Here is a 24753-nt window from a genome sequence, read left to right on the forward strand (position 1 = left end):
CCTTCGGATGTCACCTTTATAAGGCCATCATATAAGAAGAGGACTGAACAAAGCATGTTTAGGGGATTTGTGTGTTGCATAAACTCCATTAGGTTTATTTGTAAAATGAAGAGTTACTTGAGTTCTCAAATAGCTTTATATTCTTGTTGAATATGAATATGACAAAGGGGAGTCCATGGCTTAATATCAATACCATTTTCTTACCTTATTTTACTGCTTCATAAAGAAAACTATTTAGAGTTGTCAATCCTTAATCTTGATCCCAAAAAGTAGAACAAGGAAGTTTATATCACAATGTTTCTTCATGCTATGTTGCAGTGCATGATAAATTGTAGGGATAACTTTGCTTTTTAATGCTCAAAACAATTTTTGTTCTCAATGCATGAAGAAAACTTGAATATTCAGAAGCAACATGAGCTGAGAAGTATTTGTACAAATCTTCTTGGCTAGGAATTCTTGAAGGCAAAAGAATATTTCAGTGAAAGCTTCTTTACTACTGTTCCAGTTGTCATATTGAATTTTGCTTATAAGCATAATTGTTAACATTTTTTTCTTCACCTGGGGACCTTCCTATTTAATTGGGTGGTCCACCTGAGTTCATAATCTGGTGAGTAGGACAGTTCTTCACAAGAAGTCTAAGTGATTGACATTGGTATGTGCAGCTGACATGAGCAGTGTTTTATATTATTATTCCTAAAAATTCTTTACAGTACTCTACAAAACTGGACAAACAGTAGTTAATGAAAGCTAAGTAATGACTGACAAGCTGAAAGGACTAGTCCATATAGCTATCCTACAAAAATCCATTAAAGGCTTATGATTCTAGTGGTGTTGATGTTGCAGGCTCTCAAGTGAATGGTGGTATCTATGAGAGTAGGCTTGTTTCTGTGTGGCAGTATGCTTATTGTGTAGTGTGAAGCCAAATAATGTAGCTTTCTGGTTCCTAGGGTATACTTCAAGTATATTCCAAGTACCTTGTATATTATTAGCTTGCATATATATGGTATGTAAAAATCTCCAAGCTAACTTCTTGAGGCCATGATCTCTGCACCAATCTCTTGTGGAGATTGTCATAATTTTTACTTTTGATTATTTTTGGAGATGATTTTTGATATGTTTGCAAGTTTCAGCCATCAGCATCGGAGCTGCTTTATTTCCTCCAGAATTTTCAGCCATATATGCATTCTGTTATGTATATACTTCTATAATGGTAGGAACCACTGTAGTTGATGTAAATGAGAACAGACTCATGGCACTGTCTTCGGGAAGTGTTTATTTTTTATTTGAGGTTTCTTTCAGATATAAAAAGTCAAAATTCTTACATCAGTCTTTAAAAGAAAGCCATGCTCAGCTCAAAACGTTTACAATTTGAATTGTGTTTTCTCTTTGTATGTGCACTTTCAGGAGCACATTGAACAATTGTTTCAAACATTTTAATAGCTTTGGTAGCTTGCAGTAAACATGGTTTTATTTTTTTGTTTCTTGTTGCCTCTTACACTGCTTATAAGATATGTTCCCAACTACTTATTCTCTATAACAAACTTTTGTACATGAAGATCCAAATCAATTTCCATTCTTCCGAGAGACCAAATGCATGTCACTAAAGAGCAAGTTTTGATCTATATCCTCATTCCACAAGAATATTTCAATACTTTGACAATTTACAGAAAACGATGCTGTTTTTATTAATTATAAAAGGTTTTATCTTGAAATAGGTCTTTCCTGTTACATCTGACAAACCTATTGCCATGCCTATACCTGCAAATTAGTACAGTACAGCTAAGGGTTTCTTTGGACTCAGTTTAGAAGAGGTGCTTTGTAACACAAGCTGAACACTTGTTTGGCAGCCATATATTTTTCCTAAACCAATTTCAAAGCACTGCACAGCCTGTAAATTATAGAATTAAAGAATGTTGAACTTTATTCAATGAACTTGTAAATTCAAGAAATTGAACGATGGATATTTCTTATCCTGTGTATCATGTTTCAAGAGAGATATCAGAAATCTGAGGAGGATGTAATTATTTTAAATTGCATAGGCTAAAGAGATCTGTACATCAGTGTAACTGTGGCACGGCAGCCTGAAGTATTTATAAGCACTCACTTTTGATTTAGTTAGCATAAACTGTACATTTTTACATAGCATATAATGATGAAAAGCAAAATAACCATGCATTACTAATGTGCGATTTCTATTAGCTTAGATTATATTCCAAAAATGTTGAGATGAAGCTGTTAAGAACTAGAGACTTGACTTACTGTTCTGTTCATCACTATGATAATGTGAGGCGTTTTTTCACTTTTACAACCATATCATCAATAAACTATTGAATAATAAATAGAAACGTGGGCCTGAACAGCCAATTTAGGATTGTACATTACTTATAACTAATCACTTTCCCATTCCAGTTAATACAAGGTTTTTGTATTAAGTCTGCATTCTCATTTTGACTTTACATAGGGCTCTTTGAAACTGATTGTGCCCTATGATTCCCACCATCATCTAAGCTACTAAAATTTCAAGGTTCTTACCTATGGTAGAACTTCATATCAATCCTCTATTACTAATATTAGGTTCTTCTTAAATGAAAGCTCACAACTGTTCTTATATTTTACAGATGTTCCTTATTTAAATTCATCCATATGGCACATTATTTCCACCTTTCTAGAGGAAAAATTATGACACTTTAAAAAAAATTGCAACAGTAAGTGGTTATTTCATAGCAGCATTACATAGTATATAGTCCCCACCTGTTTTAGGCATAACTGTTGTCCCTTTAACAGCTGTGTAATAAAAAAACAGAAAAATCTGAAGATATATTAAAGAAATTGAGCTATTGAAATTCCTGCTTGTTATGTCACTATTAAGACATGAAAGTCATAGGTGGTAACCTGAATGGCTGAACAATAGTATTTACATTACATTTACTTTCCACTTTACACTTTACATCTGTTGAATTATTTACAGTGAATTTATGTCACATAGAAAGAATGAGAAAAGAGAATTTTTTACAAACAGAACCAAAACTCTGTCTTTACAGAAAAATTGAAATTTGGTGTAGATGCTTTTTTAAAAAATTGTGAAATTACAACATGTTGCTGTTTAGAGACAAAACATGCATGTTTTAGTGGCAGATATGAAAACATTTCAATGTTTTGATATGACCTTGCCCCCATTTAGCCCTCCAAACAGTTATCTTCCAAATATGATTCACATAATCTATAAAACGACTGAAAAAAGGTGGAATGGTCTCCAGTAATTAATTAAACCTGCTGGAACTGCAAAGAAAGTGAATTCTAACTTTGGCAATAAGTAGCAAAAGTGAAAAAAATATTGGCATTTTGTTTTATCTGCCTATTTGGCCAAAATCTTTAACAAGAGCAATATGAAGAACTGATAATGTTTTTTAAAAAAATTGATATGCTCTTGATTTTTCTATGAAACATTTTAAAGGAGGAAGCTTAACACTGAAGGCACTTTGTTGGTTTCATTGCCTTAACTCCTCCAACTAATTTAATTTTGACCTTGGGAAACAACAATGAATGGGATAACACAATATAATTATTTGAGAAAGTTTAAGAAACTGAATTAAGTCAAATGTCAAGTTTCAAATTCACTCTTTAAATTAGGTACTATATTTAAAAATGAAAAAGGACCATTTAAGGCATCTTTAAAAATCCCTGTATGGCTTTGATTTGCCAAAATACATTGCTAAAAAGAGAAAAGAAGTAAGACTGAACATAAAGTATTCATGGACTCAAGATTTTGATTACAATACACAGAGCACAGGATCACTAATACATCTCCATTTGTGATGGAAGAACATGAAAAAGCAACTCAAAATTTATCTTATAGTAGATGGTAGCCCAGAGGTTTGTGCTGAAGTAACATAGAGAGAACTATTATCAGGGTGGGAAGAAACTACAGGATTTCCATTGGTAGATGGACACCCAAGTTTCAATTTTTCCAAATACTCTGCATGTACAGGTTTGTGACACTGAAGGACCTTGATTGCATCTTCAACTTTAAACCATTCTCTCTTCCTTCCTGTGAGAATAGAAGGATAGTATTTTAAGATTCAACTTATTTGAAACTTCATTAATACTATGAGTCATTTAGGTGAGATGGGTGGTATAGAAATTCATTAAGTAAACAAACTTCCTTGATTTCATTATTTAACAATGTTGCATATAAAAATGACTTAAAACATTCCAGAAATTTCAGATCTATTCTTAAAATACGGGCAACACCAAGGTAACATAGTCTAACATAGTCTAATACAGGTAATCCTTGGCTTTCAACAGTTTATTTGGTGACCAAAGTTATGATGTCATTGAAAAAAGTTTTGACAGTTTTTCACAGTTAAAAGATTGTTGCAACTCTCCATGGCCACAAGATCAAAATTCATACACTTGACAATTGAGTCATATTTATGACCAATGCAGTGTCCTACGGTTATGTGATTGAACCTTTTGCGATTCCTAACAAGTGAAGTCAATGGGGAAGCCAGATTCACTTAACAACTGTGTTACTAACTTAAGAACTGCAATAATTCACTAAACTTTTACAAAGATCGTAAAATGGGGCAAAATTCATTTAAATATCTTACATAGCAACAGAAACTTTGGGCTCAATTGTGGTCGTAAGTTGAGGACTACCTGTATTCCACAGAACATGATGGCTAAAAAGAAGAAGCCTTCAAAAAGCTATCAAACTTGCTTGTGAGATAGCTAGCCCTTTCCATATTCCATAACAGGTATATATTCTATATGATTCAGACTTCAAGATCCATAGCCATTGATCAGCCAATCCTATTTAGTTTGATAGTCATATGACTGAATGCTAATAGTCATGAAATGACTGAATTCTATATTTTAATATTTTGTTCTATAAATGTTTACTACAATTAATTTTCCTGTATTTAGATTTAACAGATAATTGGGTCCAATATTGAGGGAAAACATCTATTCTTTTAATGATTTTTTTCTATTTCTGTCTTTTGTCCTTTTATTCCCAAGTTTTACAAGGGAATAAAGTACATTAAAGCTAATGTACTTTAATAAATTATCTAAAACAGTGAAAGGCTGACTTGTTTGCCGAATGACTAGGAAACAGTATAGATAGTCCTCAAGTTACAACATAATGAAGCCTGCCCATTTGGATCAGAGGTTTGGCAAATGTTAAATTAAGTGCCTCAATTAACAACCAGCTATGTCTCTCCTCAGTGCCTTTGTTAAGTGTTAAACAAATGCATGGATCTTTAAGTGAAGTTCAGGGGTGGGGAAGATCCTGGGAGGCCTAGTAAAGTACAGGCCCAACTGCCTCAGGCCTCCCAAGGCCGCCACCATCCTGAGATACTCCATGCTCCACTTCCCAAGCCTTGGGTGCCTTATATGCTGGCCTGCTGCATAGCTGTCTTACCAAGGAGAAATGATGGGAAACAATGCTGGATACATTTGCCTGTTCTAATTCTGTCCCTGCCCTTCCTCCTGTCAAGGTGCTCTGCCTTTCTGGGACAAAAAAAGAACCAGTTCCCTAGCCTTTTGCAGCTTTCTACCTCATCAGCTGGCCACTGAAAAATTCATCTCCAAAAGTGTAGCTGATTACAGGTTTTTGCAATAAAATAGAGCATGTTGGGCCTTTGCAAGCTTTAGTTTGCCTGCTTGTAAGAGACAGTCTACAGTCTAGCCTTTAAGTCCTAGCAGGGTTCTATGGGTGAACAGCTTAAGGTTGCAAAGTCCGCATCCTCTATTTTGTTGCACGAGTCTCTAATTGGCTAAACTTTTGCAGGTTTTTCAGCTCAAGGGAAAAAGTTGCAGAAAGATTTTTTCTTGCTTGCTTCTGTTCCTCTACTCTTCATCCTTGAGACAAGGTTTTTAAAAGGGATAAAGATTGGAGAACAGAGGCAGGGAGTTTAGTTTTGCATGTAATTGGGGTGGGGGTGGGAGAGGGGAAGAAATATCAACAAGTGCTCCCTCCAAGCTTTTGTTTTTTTTTCCTATTGAAGAACTCTGGCTTTCTGGGGGAGGGAAGGAGTTAAACCAAGGGAAAAGTTTTGAGACATTCATCCTGAAGCTACAGCCTGTGCACACAGAAATTGGCTTCCTAAAAACTTGCAAAAGGTGTTCAGACTCCTAACTGGCCAGCTGATAGGGCATAAAGCTCTGAAAGCAGCTGCTATTTCTACAAGGAATTGTTGAGGTGCTGAAAATGGTAGCTGCTTCCACAAGAGAGATAGGAAAGCACTACAGCATACCAATGATCCGTCATAAGGGCAAATGATGTGGGAGCACTTCAGCACTTAAGCCCTTAACTTTGAAACAAGGTTGTAAGTAGATTGGGGTGTCGGATGTAACTTTGAATGGTCACTAAGTGGCTTGTCTTTCTCAAGGATCCCTATAGTATATAGAAAACCTTAACCATATGGCCAGATTCTGGTAAGAAACTTTTAGAAGAAATATATATATATACTTTTACATTGCTATATACTTTTACACACACACACCTCTGTTAAATGTATAATGAACAATAAAAAGAAAAAGCATGAAAAAATGATATAACCTACAAAATTCTAAGAAAAGTTGATCAGTTTGTTTCCATGTCTTTTTCTTTGACTTTATGTCAAAACACATACAAACTTTTCTCATTGAGTTTTTCTAAACCTCTTTCAATGTTCTATTTTTTCTGAAGATTCAAAGAGACAAAGGTAATGGCTCCACTTCATCTGAACTTCCCTGAGGCTGGTGATAGGAGCTGTTTTCTATAAGGGGGGAGTCAGAGAGACAAAGGTAGGGGCCCTTTAACTCCATTTCATTTGAACTTCTCTGAGGCTGGTGATAGGAGCTGTTTTCTATAAGATGGAAGTCAGAGAGACAAAGGTAGGGGCCCTTTAACTCCATTTCATTTGGACTTTACTGAGGCTGGTGATTGGAGCTGCTGGCTACAAGGGGGGAGTCAGAGAGACAAAGACGACTAGGTAGAATCATTTATCTATAAACCAAAATAGCAATAATACATTCTGGATTAGTGCGCTTGAGATTGTGATTTTATTTTATTTCAAAATGACCGGCTTAGTTCAATGTAATAGCTGTTTTGCACCTGTCTTTCGCAGTACTCTTTTCAAGTTTGAATACTGTCTACATAGGCAGATTACCTATCTAGAATCTCTAATCTGTGCTCTCCAAGCAGAAATTAGGTGCCCAATCCGGCCATTCCACACTATGGATATACCATGCTGTCAGCCCTCTCTACCGCAAAGATCCTGCAGGAGAAGAGCAGTCTGGACAACCATGGGATCTGGCAGGGTGAGAGCTGTGAACCATAAACACAAAGCTTTTGCTGTGACCCAGCATAACAGATATAGCTCCCTGCTGACCTTAATGGGGACACTAGAGAGACAGGTCAAGGTAGTTATGATAATGATGACTCAAATAAGCCGGGGATCGTGGTCCAAAATGAAGAACTTTCTTTGGAAAGGCAAAATGGGGACCTACGTATCATACATCAGTCTGAAGAAGATCAAGATATGTAAAAAGAGAAGTCACCTTCTGGTTGGTGATTCAATCGTAAGGGATGTAAATTTAGGAAAGGATATGGAGGTTTTAAAAGAGGTCAGGTGTCTGCCAGGTGCTACTGCCAGCAGAGACAAGAGGCATATTCTTAAGATAGTCAAGAATGCAAGTAAGGACTGTGACTCTGACAAATTGAAAGACAAAGTTAAGTATAAAAAGTGGAAAGGGGGGGGGCATAACTAAGGCAGAATATCAGCAAATAGCCCACGCCTGTAAAGAAGTAAGGAACGCTAAGGCACACAATGAAGAAAGGCTTGCCATAAAAGTAAAAAATAACAATAAAAGCTTCTTCCAACATGTTAAAAACAGGAAAAAGGTTAAGGAAACAATTGGTCCATTGCTGCGAAAAAGTAGCAAGAAGGTGACAAGCAACAAGGAGAAAGCAGAACTATTTAACTCATGTTTTGCACCTGTCTTTACACAAAGGGATAAAACAGTCCAACCTATCAAAAACAGCACCACAAAAATTAGATTAAGAACAAAAATTGAAATAGGGAAGAAAACGGTAAGTGAGCACCTGTCTACTCTAGACAAGTTTTCAAATCACCAGGACCGGATGGATTACACCCCAGGGTTCTGAAGAAACTGGCAGTTGAGATCTCAGAACCACTGAACTGTATCTTTCAGAGATCTTGGAGCACCGGAGAACTGCCAGAGGACTGGAAAAGAGCTGATGTGGTTCCCATCTTCAAAAAAGGAAAAAAAAATAGATCCAGGAAACTATAGACCTATCAGCCTGACCTTAATACCAGGAAAGATTCTGGAAAAGATAATCAAGCAATAAATTAGCGAACATCTAGAAGTAAACAAAGTAATAGCCAAAAGCCAACATGGGTTTGTCAAAAACAGATCATGCCAGACTAATCTTATTGCATTCTTTGACAAAATGGCAAAATTAGTGGACCAGAGGAATGCCGTCGATATAGTTTACTTGGACTTCAGTAAGGCATTTTATAAGGTAGACCATAATCTACTACTAGATGAAGTAGAAGAATGTGGGTTGGACAGGATCACTTCCAGATGGATTCGTAACTGGCTGACCAACCGCACTCAACGTGTCGTCCTCAATGGAACTGCATCTACATGGAGGAAAGTATGCAGTGGAGTACTCCAAGGCTCTGTTTTAGGCCCAGTACTCTTCAATATCTTCTTCAATGATTTGATGAGGGAATAAATGGGGAACTCATCAAATTTGCAGATGACACCAAGCTGGCAGGAATAGCCAACACTCCAGAAGATAGGCTTAAGATACAGCAGGATCTTGACAAACTTGAACATTGGGCACTATCTAATAAAATGAAATTCAATGGTGAAAAGAGTAAGGTTCTACATTTAGGCAAGAAAAACGAAATGCACAGGTACAGTATAGGTGATACCTTCCTCAACAGTAGTAACTGTGAGAGGGCTCTTGGAGTCCTAGTGGACAACCATTTAAATATGAGCCAGCAGTGTGCAGCAGCTACCAAAAAAGCCAACACAGTTCTAGGCTACATAAACAGAGGGATAGAATAAAAATCACATGAAGTGTTAATGCCACTTTATAATACTCTGGTAAGGCCACACTTGGAATACTGCATTCAGTTTTGGTCGCCACGATGTAGAAAAGATGTGGAGACTCTAGAAAGAGTGCAGAGAAGAGCAACAAAGATGATTAGGGAACTGGAGGGTAAAGCATATGAAGAACAGTTGCAGGAACTGGGTATGTCTAGTTTAAGGAAAAGAAGGACTAGGGGAGACATGATAGCAGTGTTCCAATATCTCAGGGGTTGCCACAAAGAAGGGGGAGTCAAACTATTCTCCAAAGCACCTGAGTGTAGAACAAGCAGCAATGGGTGGAAATCAATAAAGGAGAGAAGCAACTTAGAACTAAGGAGAAATTTCCTGACAGAACAATCAGTGGAACAGCTTGCCTCCAGAAGTTGTGAATGCCCCAATACTGGAAGTCTTTAAGAAGATGTTGGATAGCCATTTGTCTGGAATGGTATAGGGTTTCCTGCCTAGGCAGGGGGTTGGACTAGAAGACCTCCAAGGTCCCTTCTAACTCTGCTATTGTATTTATGTGAGATCCATTCACTACATTTGGAGGAATCCTTCAGAATACTACATAATGCCGCCTTTAAACAACTTAGTACCATCAGGAAATTTGGTCAATTTATTCTTTGTCTATAAACCTAGATAACTTGTAAACAAGTTTTACAAAAAATGTAAAGAAATTTTTCACACTGTTTAGCTATACTTTTAAAATAATTATTATTTTGAAATTTAAAATTTTAATATATTTAAGAAAAGTTTATAATTGTGAGAAACAAGGTTATTGCTTGAAAGCTGTCAAAATCTTCATCTCTATATATTAAATGTTTATGTATATCTTAGCATCTTAATGAATAAAGGTCTTTAACAATTGGAGTTATAAACAGACATACTATGAAAAACTAACCATTTGGGCTGTGTATGATTTAGGTTGCTGATTTGCACCCTGTCAGTAATATACTTGTATACTACACATACACACAAATTATGCTTATAACTTAAATGACATGATATCATAACTTGAATGAGCATTTCTTAAAAAACATTCCTAAATATAACATTCTACAAACACTCATTTTATTTTAAAAAGTTAGCATATATAAGGTAGAAAAAGCCTTGCCTATATTTACTGAATCTTCCCAGTCTTCCAGGATTTCAGTCACTGTGAGAACATAAACATAAGTCCTATGCTTCCGGTCTTGATTCTGCTTTAGTATGAAAAAAGATAACAGAAATATGTTTAATTTACATTTGCAATATCAGAGCCATATTAACATTACTTACATCCTGTTTCTCCATGGTAAAAGAATACTCAATGTGACTGACATTCATGAATTAGCTTAATTTCAAAAAGCAACATTATTCTGAATTTGTATCAGGATAGGTACAATATGGAGCTTTTAGCTGGTAGATGCAGGTTTTGATATGATTAGGAATTGAAGCCTTCATAGAACAGTATGAGCATGGTTGGAGTACAACCAAAGTGGGATTGAACTTGTTGTATATTACCAAAATGTGCCAAAACTATGTGATGTTTTTAATTTTAGTAATGAGTGCTACATGTTGCACCAGTATGATTAAAGACAGGCCTAATCTATATGTACTACAGTATTTATGGGCCCCTTTGATGAAAGCCATAGAAGATTGTGACTGCAAGCATAAAAAATGTTAAACAGCATGAATTAACAAATAAAAAAAAATAGGTAGGTTGAATTTTTATGAGGCTACAAGAAATAGGAAGAATAAGCCTGAATTATACTGATCCGTCTGTATGGAAAATAATTGATGAGTGTATGTTGGAAAGTGATGGCATAGCTGTCATGAATGAGGTCATTATGAGATGTTACATAGATTATCTGATGTGTATACAAAAGCAGAAATTCACAGGTTTGTGATAATTACAAGTTAAGGCCCAGTGAACAGTCATAATGGAAGAACAATGATTAGTTCTGTGTATCATTCTGAGGAAATTATATAATGTATAAAGTGAATATAATAGGGTGGCGGGCAGTTTAATTAGATGACTTAAGTGGGTGGATAAGAAGACAAAAGTAAATGGGCCATTTAGAAGCCCAACAATGAAAGAGAATGAGGATTTTTGGAGTCAATGTTTGCTCAGGGAAAAGTCTGAATGTGATATACTTATTTGAAGAAAAAAATAGATATGGAAAGAAATGAAAAAAAGCTGAAGTGAAAGAATAACTATTGAAAGAGAATATGTGTGTCCTGTATAGAGAAAACAAATTGATAAAATAAGAGGGATGAAATGTTAAGATAAAAAGTAATAAATATTGAAATGAATATGAATATTATAAACACACACACACACACACACACGGTAGTGATAATGGAATGGAAATAAATGCTAGAAATGTTAATGTTCAGAAAATGATTATGAAAAATATGTTGAACACTATGAGAATGTCTAAATATTGTAAAGTTGCAAATATAGTGTAATATAAAAAATAAAATACGTTTGCTTTTTGCTTATAGAATAACTATGTTACTTGTTTATTATGTTGTGAAAAATACACTTATGCCTGATAATTGTATAATGAAGAAAGAATAGCATTCCTCCAAAAAGAAAAGTAACAAATCTGAATCAAAAAACTAAGTAAAATTAGTTTGTCAAGTGTGCCTCAAAGAATTCTGGCTGAAAGGGTTAAAGAGGGGGGAATAAATAAAATTGGACCAGAGTACTGAAACTTTATATTGTGAGTATGATGTACATTCATATATTTGTTCTTGAAAAGGTTAACAAGAACTATATGAATATGAGGATATAATAAAATAAACAGGCCTAGCAGGGAGTAAGACATGGATGTGTGATGATAACTTGACACTTTATACATCAATAAAATGCTTGTGATGTTATAAGTATATTGACTGAGGACATAAATACAGCATTTAACATAAATGCTGGTGGAAAGGTAATGGATATGTAGTGATTGGAAACAAGGAATGAATATTTGTCAAAAGAAGGAGTAGCAAAACTGGTGTATATAGCAGGATGTTTTTGTCCACTTTCTAATCTGGAAGTGAAAATTTGAGTGTAGCTAAAAAAACCATAAAAGTTGAAAATTGTGGAAATGAAATACTTAAGCAACATGTATACAATGTAACAAGCAAAATATAGGGTCAAAAATGAAAAGATGCAAAATCAATGCTCTGAATATAAAGTGTGTGAGACCAGAATGAAAAAGTATGACTTACAACCATAATTGAGCCCAAAATCCACCCCATAGGGACGCTGCAAAGGTTGTAATTTGAAAAATCATGATGTCACATTTTTCAGTGCCATTGTAAATTTGAATGGTCACTAAAGTGATTGTTGTAAGTTGAGGACTATCTGTAGTTTGATCATACAGATGGAATGATTGAGAAGGCCAGAGAAATCTATAACCAAGGGTGAAGGAATTGAGAAGAAGGGGACCGAGAAAGTCATGGTTGTATGGAGTTAATGAGATCTTCAGAAAGAGAACTGAGATGTTTAAAGAACAAAAAAATAAGTGTATGAAACACTGTAGGGATATAATAGAAACAAAGATAATTTGTACAGATAAAAACATCTAGAGAGGTAAATGATATAAGTGCAATCTGGATTTAACTATTTTGTGTTCTTTTCTTTTATATCCGATCTTCAATTTAATTGGCTTACTATTTCTTCCTCCATTTCTGCCCCTTTGCATAATACCGCTCACTCCAATCCCAAAGGAAATAGTGATGAGAATGTACATAAGGTATGTACAACAAAATATAGTCAATAAAATTGAAATTAATAGTTAATCATTATAGAAACAAGGTAACAAATTTGAAAAAAACCAAAATGTATAAAATATTATAAAAGTCTAGAATCTGCAATATTAGAAGTAATATTAGTTTTCCTTGTATGCTTGGTAACAGAAATATAAATGCTACAAATATGGTTCTGCTTTGTCTACTGGCTTTTACTGAATTTGCCAGTGGTCTATGGGATTTAACACATGCTGTGTCCAAGAATTGGACAAAAGTTAATTATCTTTGTTGTATAAGCTTTTCACAGCAAAGCTCTTCACAAATGCGAAAATCCCTTTCATTAAGATTTAAAGCAACTTTATTCTGCTTTGAAAGCTGTCTCTTTTGTGAACATGTATATCTATATCAGACATAGCCACTGAGACTGCCAGCAAAGCAAAGTAGCCATGGATGTCTCTTTTGTGGACATGTATATTGATATCAGACATAGCCACTGAGACTGCCAGCAAAGCAAAGTAGCCATGGATGCATACAAGCACAGACAACCTTGGACTGCTGTACTTCATCCAAATGTTTAGAGAAGTGCTTCCTTTAAATATCCTCATTGCTTTTCAGTGGTGGTAGTAATGATTTCAGCCTGAATGAATTTCAAAAATAACACCATTGAAAACAGGAAAAAGTAATATCCCATAGAATAAATATATTCTCATTTTTGTATTATAATATTGTTCCATTGCCAAATCTGATTAAGAAGTCCAACAACTTACATTATCAATTCTTCACCCAATTTTAGATGTGTTTTCTCTTGCCCCTAAGTACAACTACACACCAATTTTCTAGAATATATTCCCAAGAAAATTTTAAAAGGCTCACCTCAAATATTCCCAACAATCTGCCAAGTTTTCCTTTTACTCCAGCCTGCAAGAAATAAGACAGCATTTTTAAAAAGAAAAATATTCATAGTCAATCCTTATATTCTTACAATATAATTTTTAGATATAATTGTGGGGAGGAAAACCACCTCCATTTTGCAATTCTAGCAATTAGGTTTAATTTAGGCACAGAACTTTCCAACAAAGGTTCCTATTTAATTATTTTCATAGGACTTACATGCAGGAAAATGTAACTAATAAGGCAGATGAAACTTTGAGAAATGTAGCACACTTAAATAGCAACCAGTTTTGTTCATCAAGAAAATACTTGATAAGAATCATATTCTTAAGAAGAACATTTTGATTTCCACATCTTGCAAAATCCAGTGGCACTATCATAAAGGGATATTATACATCTAGTAGCAGTATAGTATTTTCATTCAGATGAGTCTAGCATGTAACTCATTTTAGCTCACTTATGGGCTGTAAAAGGAATGTAAGAATGATTCTAGATCATTATGTGTGTGAAGCATGAATCCTGTCTACCTTATATACTAGAAGGAAGGAATTAGTAGTAAAGATCCTGAAAAAAAGAGCCACAAATTATTTCAAATTGGGAACTCTAAATCATTTTACCTCTTCATAGACTTCTCTGACAGCAGCACCACCTGGTTCTTCTTCAGGTTCCATTCCTCCACCTGGAACAATCCACTGATCTGGGTACCGGCTACTGCTTACTAATAGCACCTATGAATAAAATCACTGTAATTAATATATTTATGTCACCTTTTCATTAAGAGACCAAGGTAGCATGCAACAAATAATACTATCAGAAAATGATAAAACAAAGAAAGTAATTTAAAAGGCAAGCTAAAGAGACATGTTTCGATACTTCTTGGGGAAAAAAACCCTAGCAAAAACTAATTATAACTCTTTATATTGCAATTTTAGAAACAATGATGAAGAAATTCCCTACTTGGCAATAAGTAGGTCTTGCAATGATAGCCTCCTCAGAGTACAGTGTATTTTAATAATGAGATAGGCAGTCCCTTTGGTAGCCAGGTATAATTTTCAACAACTGAAGGCTTTAATGGTTACGACCAACAACTTGAATTAAGCCTAACATTCTCACAGTCAAATTAGAAGATTTTTTCTGAGAAGATATTAGAAAATGAGACAACCTATGAACTTCTGCTGCTTTGAGACTTAAATGCTAGAATGGAGCTTGGATAGTTTTTAATCTCTTGCAGCTCTTCCATTCCTATTTCTGATCCTAAAGCAAGCCCACAAATATGTAGGAAAAAAAAAGACACGTCTGATTATAAATCCAGGTTTCTTAAATAGTTTTTTCCTTGAGAGCTAGAAATTTGAAGGAACATTAGAGCTCAGCTGTCTAGAGCAAAAGCAATCATGCTGGAAATTAGCCAAGTTATTTAAAATTACACCAGATTATAATTTAGTGCATGATATTTTGAACCAGTTTGCCTAGACTCCTTTACTATACACTCTGATCTTTTAAACAAGATCATACAACCTTGTTAGACTCAGGTCTTCAATCTATGGGCTGGACTTGACTATTCCTCTTGGACTGAATATCATCATGGTCATGAACATTCTTGTCACTGACCACCTAAAAAAATTCTTTGGTTCATTCTGAACCTATGGAACTAGATAGAAAATCAGTACAAATATTCAATTAGGGCTATGCTGTGTTTTGTAATGAAGCTTTAAAACATACTTCAATTTGGACATGGGTCTGTACAACTTAATGAAGACTTCTTTAAAAATAACGTGCATTTTTCTTGGGCTTGCATGGTAGAGCATTTCCCTCCGATACAATTTGAGTTAAGCAAGTGCCAACAGGGTATGATGAATAGGCGTTGGAATAGGCGGAAATATGCCTTGGAATAGGCGGAAATATGCTGTTAACACTCCTTAACTCATATTCATATTTTTATAAGCTTAAGTAGCTACACTGTGTGAGCCAAGAAAAAAGGGTAGTTTCTTTAAAGAGATACCATAATTGACAGGTATAATATGGACACTTATGCCTTTCTTGCTTTTAATATAAAGAAGAGCATATTCCTATTTTCACTACTAGATAAAATTTTGATACTACTCAATATTAGACTTAACTGTGAGATTATGCAATTATGTAAACTTTGGATGTTTAAAAGTAGCACTTCATATAAATGCACTGCAATAGGCACACTATAAGCTTGTATATTTGTTTCCAACCCTAATCCGTTAAATATAACTAAGCAGATACATTTCTTGGTATTATTCCCACTTAAAAAATTAGGGAACAGTATCATAGTTCCTAAACTATGAATTCAGATTTTTTAAAAGTCTAAATGTTTTGTTTTGTCTATAATGTTCTCCAAAATGAAGTCCTATACTCAAGCAAGAGTTACAATGATATATCTTAGTATTTGGGAGCTACTTCACTCTATACTTCTGCTTTCCAATATTTTCATTATTCACACTACTTTGTCTTATCTGAAAAGCAAAGAAGTGATCAGTTCTTACAGAGAAAAATCTATGGAGCACCATTGACCAGTGTCACTTGTCCCCTTACTCCACTTTGTGAACATAAGAAGTAAAACTATTGTTAATACAGCATTCCAAGCTTACATTGTATAATGTGCAGGGACATCAAAACTAGTTAATCAAAAGCTGATAGTCCCACTCATCCAATTCCCAAGAACTAAGGGAACCAGATGTGTTAATTTCAAATATCAGAGGAAATCCTCCTGAGTAGTGGGTTCTCCATCACTGGAGATTTTTTTTAAAAAGGGTGTATGTGTTGAAGATTTCTGCCTTGGTCAGAAAGCTGGATTAGAATGTTCCTTGTAATTCCATGATTCTAATTTTGTATTTTATATACAATTAAAGCAAGATCAACTGTTCCAGCTTCTCTTTAACATTAGGGTCATGGGGCTGCTACACAGTATAGGAAAGTATTAGCAATCTAGCCACACGGCTGTAAGAAGGGTAGAGGGTAAATTTTCTTCACTGTACTTGCAGATGATAGATAACAATTTATTAAATCAAGAAAATGTTTTTAAACTTGATGTTTTAAATTTAAAATCTGATTGTGAGTATTTGTAAGATCAAAGCAGCATAAAATAACATTTATCTAGACAAAAGAACACATAATTTAAAATTAACAGAGCTATAAAGATGAAATATAAACTCTAAGAATTCAATTATTTACGTTTACATAGGCTATCAAACCACAGAAAATTTATTGTTCCAAATGTACTCTCTTGCCTATGTCAATTTGGCTCTTTCCTAATGTACCAGGACCTATGTCAAAATTCTCTAGCCACATTTACAGGGAATTCTAGGAATTGCAATTTCAACAATTACATGATACTAGGCTGTAGAAAATTGGTTTGCACCATTAATATTCTCTTTTCTGCCAAATAGTAAGTTTCTTCTTCTCACAAGTTACTATTCTTACATTATATTCTCTTACACATCTATTATTTAACCACCTTAACAACAAATTATATTCATGCAAAATGTTTAAACTATTGTTGGATACATCTTGCATAAGACAAATGGGATATAAAGATATCAAATATCAACTAATGTAAGTGAATTCAGCCATGTACTGTACATGGTTTGTACTGGATTTTTTTAAAAATAATGTATGATTTATTTTCTATTTCTTCTCAAATAGCAGCACAAATTAAACATTCTTCTTAGTAAAATGAAGTAGCTTTTAGAAAGATAGCTGAGCATGATTTTTAGAATAAATTGGTTAATGTGTTGAAAAAACTTTGTTCACAGTATATTTTCTTCATGTTTATAAATTTTAGTGCTTATGAAGGGCACTCCTCACATTTAGATACTGTGATCAGAGCCAGGCACTTTATAGTTCATAGACTTTTAGTGCCTTATTTCTTCAATTTTACACACATAAGTTTATTTTTCTCCCATCAAACATAATTTTTATAGTTGTATCCAAAACATGTATTTTCATCAGATGCAACTTTTTTTCCCCCAAATGAAGGAAAACATGTTTTGTATTCATATGAGTGACCACCAACAATAACGAATCTGATTATTTTTCCGGATGAAATAATCCAGTTTAATGAAAATGTTTCATTCAGCATTTATATTGTTTAGCTTGTGATCAGAGATCCCAATTACTAATACAAGGAAGGATTCATTGTTTGGCTTGCCTGAAGCTTGAAAATACAAGTTTGTACTATTATATAAGATTCAAATCCATGAACTATCAAAACATGGCACTTTCAGTAACTGCCCCTAGCTTAATGGAAAAAATGTAAAGAGTGAAATAAATTATTTGTATTAAGATTTTTACGAATATAAACTTAATTTGCATTTCTATAGTCAAAATCAGTTTCAAAACATAAGCAGCCTTAAAGAGCAAAGCATTAACTTATAATGAAATTTTTATAAAATAAGAACTGAAAGGTATCTTTTAAACCACTGAGGCTTTTTTTTTTGGCTTGGTGCAGAAACCCAATTTAAAGCATACACATAATGGTTATCCAGCTTCTTGTGAATCTAATATAGGAGAATTCCCCACTTTCTTTAAGAACTGGTTCTATTTCTGAACTGCTTTTATTGTGAAGAAAAAGCATCAATATGGTGCCCTTTTACATACCTTGGATTGTATACACTTGAATATATTGTTGAAGTTTTCTTTTCCCAAGGGAAAAATGTATTTCATTTTCTTAGTATTTCCTCATAAAATAGAGTTAACAGACCTTTATTATTCATGTTGTTCTTCCCTGAACTTATTCCAGTTTTTAAAAAGCTTTCTTAAAATGTATATTCAGAACATTTGAGGTAGGGTTTGGCTAATGCAAACATGTTGCAAGGATAACTACCTGTAATTTGGAAATATAATTATCTTATGCCAAATAGGACAGCAGGGGTTTTTTTGTTTAGAACTGTACTTTTAATCAAAATAGTTTGAATAGTATTTTAGTGTATTATATGTCTTTCAAAAGATGCTTTGGCTATCTAAGTACTACATCAAACTGGGTATGCTAAAACTACAAGAAAAAAAGATGCTTGAATTGATTCCACATAGTATGTAGGATTAATCCTATTTGAATGAATGTCTTGGAACAAATTTAAGCAAATTGCTGGTTACTTATAATCTTTTGATATATTCATGTTTAAATGTCTGGCTGGGAACAAAGCACAGTGTGCATATGTAATATTAAAAAGTTACTCACAGTCCCACTGGAGTCAAGTCTAATGAAAACTTTTGTCAAAATTTTACTCCTCAGCAAACTAAAGTTCTTCTAAGAGCGAATAATCACCACAACCCTGGATTCAAGTCACTCATTTGTTGCTCTTCCACAGCAAATTATTTGCACACTACTTTTCAAAGTTTGAGGGAGAAATCACAGCACTGTAAAACACAAAAGAAGCTATGTTCAGTCCACAGTACTGGACATGCCTATCTCTGTGGGAAAGGGAAATGTCTAAGCATTCAATTTTTTTGTTCTCAAACATTTTTCATTTAAAATATTATCTTTTCTCATGATGCTCCCATGTTATAACAGATTAGACACATGAAGCAAATATTACAGACTAGAATCACATACTATGAATAAGCCATAAGGTATCTTTGTGCTTCTGTGCAATGCGTGAACCTCTATGGGAACATATACTATCTTTAGATTCTGAAATGAGTGCAATATTAAACATAATTATTTCAATTAACTCTAGAAATCCAGACTAAAATTTTAGCATTCCACAGAATCTGTTAAAAATGGTTTCTTTGGCTACTATGAAGACTATACAGTACCACCTCCAAACATAATATTCTCATTTTATTTATATTATAATTATTGATCCTCTAAATCCTTTATAGGATTCATACATATCAAAGTAAAGATGAAAAAATTTAATCTACGCATTTGTAGCCTAGACAAAATAACCATAGTCATTCCATGTTTTTAAGCCCACAACTATTGCAACTATTTCCAGTTCCATGCATCAACTACTAAAGTATTTCATATTTCAATCCAAGTAAGAAAGGCACAGGAAAACAACGTGGCTTAGCATAATATTATGTTATTATTTGGCAAAATCACATTGAAACATAAAGATGCTCATGTATTAGGAGAAAAATGACAACATTTCAAATACGTCAGACAAAGCTCAGGTGCATTAATAAATTAAACGAGAGTTTTCACAAGATAAGAGGCAAGGCTTTTTTCCATTATTACAGGAACTCATACCATTTCATGAAAAGAATTATAATGTAATCTAAATGATGTTCAAAGAATCCTAAGATTAGTTGTTTTGTCATAACATGGTTTCAGCCACAAGTTAAATTTAAAATGCTAAGAAGTGCATCTGTACATGAAGATACCCTACAATATGGAGAAGGGCCACAAGGAACTTCTTACAACAAACAGGCAAGATAGTGTCATGCTACAACTGCTATTTAGAAAGTCAAAATGAAACAATTACTTAAAAAGGATTCAAATTTTTGTAATGTCTTTTATAACAAAGCAGTTTGATTTATATTTTTCTTACCACCTACATTTTTTTTTGCTTTCATTATGACTATTTAGACTTATTTCGCAGAAATGAAAAATAACACAGGATTTGGCATCAATTTAATAATCAGTCCATTATGAAGTTTTCTGACATAGAACATCCTTTTAAAGAAAGAAGTGAATTGCTTAAGAATTACTAAGCTTCTTGTACTGTTAATGTTAGGCATAAGATTAGATGTTTTTGCTACATTCCTTAAAATAGAATATTTCCTTATCCCCAGATCTTTATTACTTGGTCCCTTGTTTCTTTCTCTAAATTTTATGAAGTTGGTCTGCCAAAATACTCAGAAAAGTCAAAGTAGTTAGTGGTATGGTTTGCCTTATAGTTATGTTTTTTCCCTTGAAAGTAAATTATTGAAGCTTATACACTAAACTTGCTGAGTAGTTCACTTTTAATACAACACCAGCTCCCTCTACAGTTTTAAGATTGTCTGTGAAGCTTTACTGTGCAAATTCATATTGTCAAGATAATACAGGTATGCTATGCTATCAACTATTTTACTCCTATCTTCTTCAATGGCTTCACAGATGAACTCTTATCACTCAACTTTTTGTGGGTTTCATGGACATACTTACAAATGAAACACAAGTAGCTGCAGCCATTCTTAATTTTTAGGTTCTAGGAATATTTTTGATGCAAGTTCCACTCATTCTTGCGGGGGGCGGGGAGATAGGGCTGGCATTTTGTGATGTAGCATGTTTAATTGAATAGGTAGTATAGCCACACTGCAGACTAAACTACACAATATTTTAATTAAGAACATATTGAATTCCTTAGGCAACCTAATAAAATGTTTTTATAAGAAAGCCTGTGTCTATTCTTTTTGGATGGCAGAGTTCTAAATATTTAAAATATATGAACAGGATTTCATGATCATCTTCAGTGGATGGTTTGGTAAAATATCAAAAAATCTAATGTACCCAAGTCCTTTTTAAATTCAAAACTCCTGCAATAATTGTTTATGTAAATATATCTCTAAATAAGCAATCCCTACAGCCATTTTTCAAATACTGTAACTGAATTTCTTCAATGTATTGCAAATGTAAATTTTAAAATCTACTTTTTAATAAAATCTACATTAGTATGTTAGGAAAGGTGTTCAAATGATTCTGAATAGATATAACTACCATCACTAGCATTAAAATGCTATAAGATTGGTGGAGGAAAAAGAGGAAAAACATAAAACACTGTGAAGCGATATATAAGTCTAAGTGCTATTGCTATTATAAAATTATAGTAAGTTGATACAGTTAGGGCTGCTTTTCTAGATTTTATACTTATATGACAAGAATACTATGTGACTGCTATATTATACAGAAACAGTATATCTTTTTTCCCCTCATTAACCTCAAATTTCAACTAATACTTGGCACTCATCAAAGATGTAGATAAAATATTTATTCATATGCTGTACTTTAAGAAATAGCAGAGATTCAAAATGTTGTTAGAAAATTATCTGAAATTGTTTCTTATACATAGCTTAGATATAGCAAAGGACACACAGTATACCAGCTTGTATTTAAATGTATCCTCAATAGACTTTTATGTCACTTTGAATAAACCTGAGAAGTGGCAGCTAAAAGTTATAATGGAAAAAGCTGAATTTTTAAAATATACATTCACTTCAAAAACAAGGATTAATTCAACCACAATTAATCAAATATTGAGATTTTAGTGAAAAAGTTCCTTCAGTTATCAATATCAACAATTTTTTTGTCAGTGATGGTAGTTTTTTGGAACTGCTAAAATCTTTCTAGTGGCTTGATATATTATCAAGAATGGTTACCTCTGGAATGCAAAAAAACCCTGACATTCAGCAGGTGACATCAAAGTGACATGGAAAGGCGTGACTCTTTGGAGTCTCCTAATGATCATCCATATTTCTGCAACCAGTTATGGTATATCTAACTAAATTAGTCAAAGCAATTTTGCACAATTTTGTGTTTGTACTTTTGAAGAAAAATACAGCTTTTCAAAGTTCAGTAAAATTACACTGCATTATGCATTACTCAGTTTCAACTAGTACTTAGGTATATATGAAAACACATCTATCCATAGATTCTTATAGATTTATTTATCCAGATATTTATTCAAGCACTTCAGATCCTGCTTCAAATCAGTTCCTTATCTTTGACCTACCTGGTTTAGTTTTAATAGGATATAGTGGGATCCTTGGTGCTCTTTGAGCTTTGTTGTGTGCTTGCAGACGTTTCATTATCCACTAGTATATCGATGTTACCTAATTGGGCAATGAAAAGTGTGCGAGCAAACAACCAACCAAATTCAGAGATCACCAAGATCTCCACAGGGTTACAATTATTTTCTTCTATCGGTAATAGAAAATCGTTGCTCAGGTATTACAGGTTTTATACCGCCACTCGGAACGCATCCTGCAGCGACAAAAATGGGGCAGGGAAATCGCCAGGAGCAAGTTTCATAGATTACGGTTGCATAAATAGGAACTACTGCCGCCTACCTGTCTGCTTGAGAAGTCAGGGGAGGAGGAGGAGGAAAGGGCCCTTTCTGTGAAAACGGCGGCGGCCGGTCTCGAAAGCAACTTGATCGCCCGACTCTAAAGAGGTCGTTGAACTCGGCCCTTGCCGTTTTCGGAGACAGCCAGATCAGGCCGGCTAGCAACGGTGCTGAAAGCACGTTGGTTCTGACCTCACCCACGGGGGGTTGACCTGCAGCAATCTCCTTACACACGTGGGCCCTTCGCACAGTTCTCCCCTCCTCAGCCCTAGCTGCAGGCAACCCTCCCCGGGTTCCCCTTAGTAAGCGCCGCCTGCGGAGAGCTGCTTCTGCTTACGCCTGCTCCCAAAGCCGCGGCTCGGGCTGGTTTCGTAAGGGGGTCGTTTCGCATTCAGCCAAACCTTGGCTCCCCGTCAGCCACGCCGGCGAAGGAGCCGGGCATGGACCGACGGGGCTCGCAAGGGGGCGACAAGGCAAATCCTTCCGGCAGACAACCCGCACACAAAGGAGCCGAACGGACCGATGGCCGGCGGCGAAGGAGGGAAGGAAAGGAAGAAGGAAGGAAGGAAGGAAGGGGCGAGCGGGTCTGGGCGCGGCAGCCCCGACTGAGGAAGAGGGAGCCGCGGGTGGCCGGGCAAGAAGAGAGGGGGCATCCCTGACTTCTTTCCTTCTCCTCCAGGCCACCCGCCATACGCCGCAGCCTTCCAGGAGCCGCCTCTCACCTCATCCTCCCTCTCGCTGCGGAAGCACAAGCATGCCGCCCGCTTCTTGAAACCCTCCCGGTCGTAGGTCCGCGTCTGGTTTGGCTTGAATTTCATCATAGAGGCAAGAAAGCCGCCGCCGCCGCCGCCTACTCCAGCCCCCGGCACGCCCGCCCGTGTGGGAGGGAAGCGAACGACGAGGGAGGCCCCGGTGGCTCCCCTTCTCTCTTCGGTCCAACCCGAGGACCCCGACGGGGCGAGAGCAGCCTTTTTCCTCGTCAGGAGGGAGCCAAGGGAGCGCTCCTCAGGGGGAGAGAGCGCCGCGCACAGCTGTGGCAGTGGAGCTGGCGACGCCGCGGCCACTCAGGAACCCACGCCGCGCCATGGAGCCTCTCCGTCTGTCGTCTCTCCTGGGCGCCTCGGTCTCTCCTCAAGCACTGCCACTGCGACCCGGCCCGAGCGCTCCCCTCCGGCCGCAGCTCCACCCGTTTCCCTCAGTCCCTGTCCTTCATCCGGTCCCCAGAAAGCGCCGCTTCTGCGGCGCTGTATCCACTATTTAACTGTAACGCACATTCCTCCACCCGCCCGCAACCTCCCGGCCTCTCGGACTCAATGCGCAGGCGCCGGACCCGCCTCTGAGGGGCGACACGAGGGAGGAAAGGGGCTGGATCGAAGCTGAATTAATTCAGCTGAGGGAGGCGGGGAGGGGGCCGGAGAAAGGGCGTGGCCAACAGCCATCGCCCACCCGCTCTTGCTCGGCCAGCCTCAGGCCTCTTATTGTCGTTTGGCTGCGAAAGAGCGAGAACGGTGCGAGTGAATAGAGGGCGTGGCTTTGTGGAAGCGAGGGGGGGCGGGCGCTACCCGCTCCTTTCTCCCCGATTTCGGCTTTTCCTAATGAAAAGGTTTCCGGGCTCCGTTGCAATTTGAAGATCCATTATCCGCATCCTCCAGGGCTGCTACTGTTCAGGGTGGAAAAAAATCGATATGGATAGCGCTACTGCTACATTATCCAATACTGTATAAAACAATTTATTTCGTTATCTTGTGCGCGCTGTGGTTTCATCGCGCCTACTTCTCTGCCGCGTAAAAAGGTGAATAAATAGGAGGAAATTGCTCTTTGCCAAAGCGTTCTTTTTTCTTTTTTTGTTAATTCCTAGGCTCATCTTTCGTTGGCTATATCTGCACAGCGTGTGTACCCCTGATTGTTTACTGAAATAACCCCATTGCCCGGATTTGTACAACGCACAATTTGTACAATCACATTTACAAGTTGTGAAACAAATTTTAAAACATCCTTTTGAGATAAATCA

At 36.0% G+C, this 24753-nt stretch overlaps 1 protein-coding gene across 3 annotated transcripts; it reads right to left on the reverse strand.

Moving 5' to 3' along the window:
* Positions 1–1256: 1256 nt before the first annotated feature.
* Positions 1257–24045, reverse strand: NUDT4 (nudix hydrolase 4). Of its 3 annotated transcripts, XM_087723356.1 has the most exons (6): positions 23465–24042; positions 18932–19110; positions 14346–14456; positions 13711–13755; positions 10223–10310; positions 1257–4048 (listed from the first exon to the last, which is right to left on the reverse strand). In XM_087723356.1, exons 3-6 carry the CDS (start codon positions 14397–14399, stop codon positions 3846–3848), a joined length of 390 nt encoding a protein of 129 aa, XP_087579482.1. In that variant the 5' UTR covers positions 14400–14456; positions 18932–19110; positions 23465–24042; the 3' UTR covers positions 1257–3845. The 3 variants fall into 3 exon arrangements, with proteins under 3 accessions (XP_087579482.1, XP_087579481.1, XP_087579480.1); XM_087723355.1 differs by lacking the exon at positions 18932–19110 and having other exon boundaries at positions 10223–10307; positions 23465–24045; XM_087723354.1 differs by lacking the exon at positions 18932–19110 and having other exon boundaries at positions 23465–24043.
* Between the last annotated feature and the right edge of the window lie 708 nt (positions 24046–24753).

This window comes from Thamnophis sirtalis, unplaced genomic scaffold (genome assembly GCF_051295495.1).
Source record: "Thamnophis sirtalis isolate CommonGarterSnake01/CBP01778 unplaced genomic scaffold, rThaSir2_p1.2 scaffold_9, whole genome shotgun sequence".
Classification (NCBI taxonomy): domain Eukaryota; kingdom Metazoa; phylum Chordata; class Lepidosauria; order Squamata; family Natricidae; genus Thamnophis; species Thamnophis sirtalis.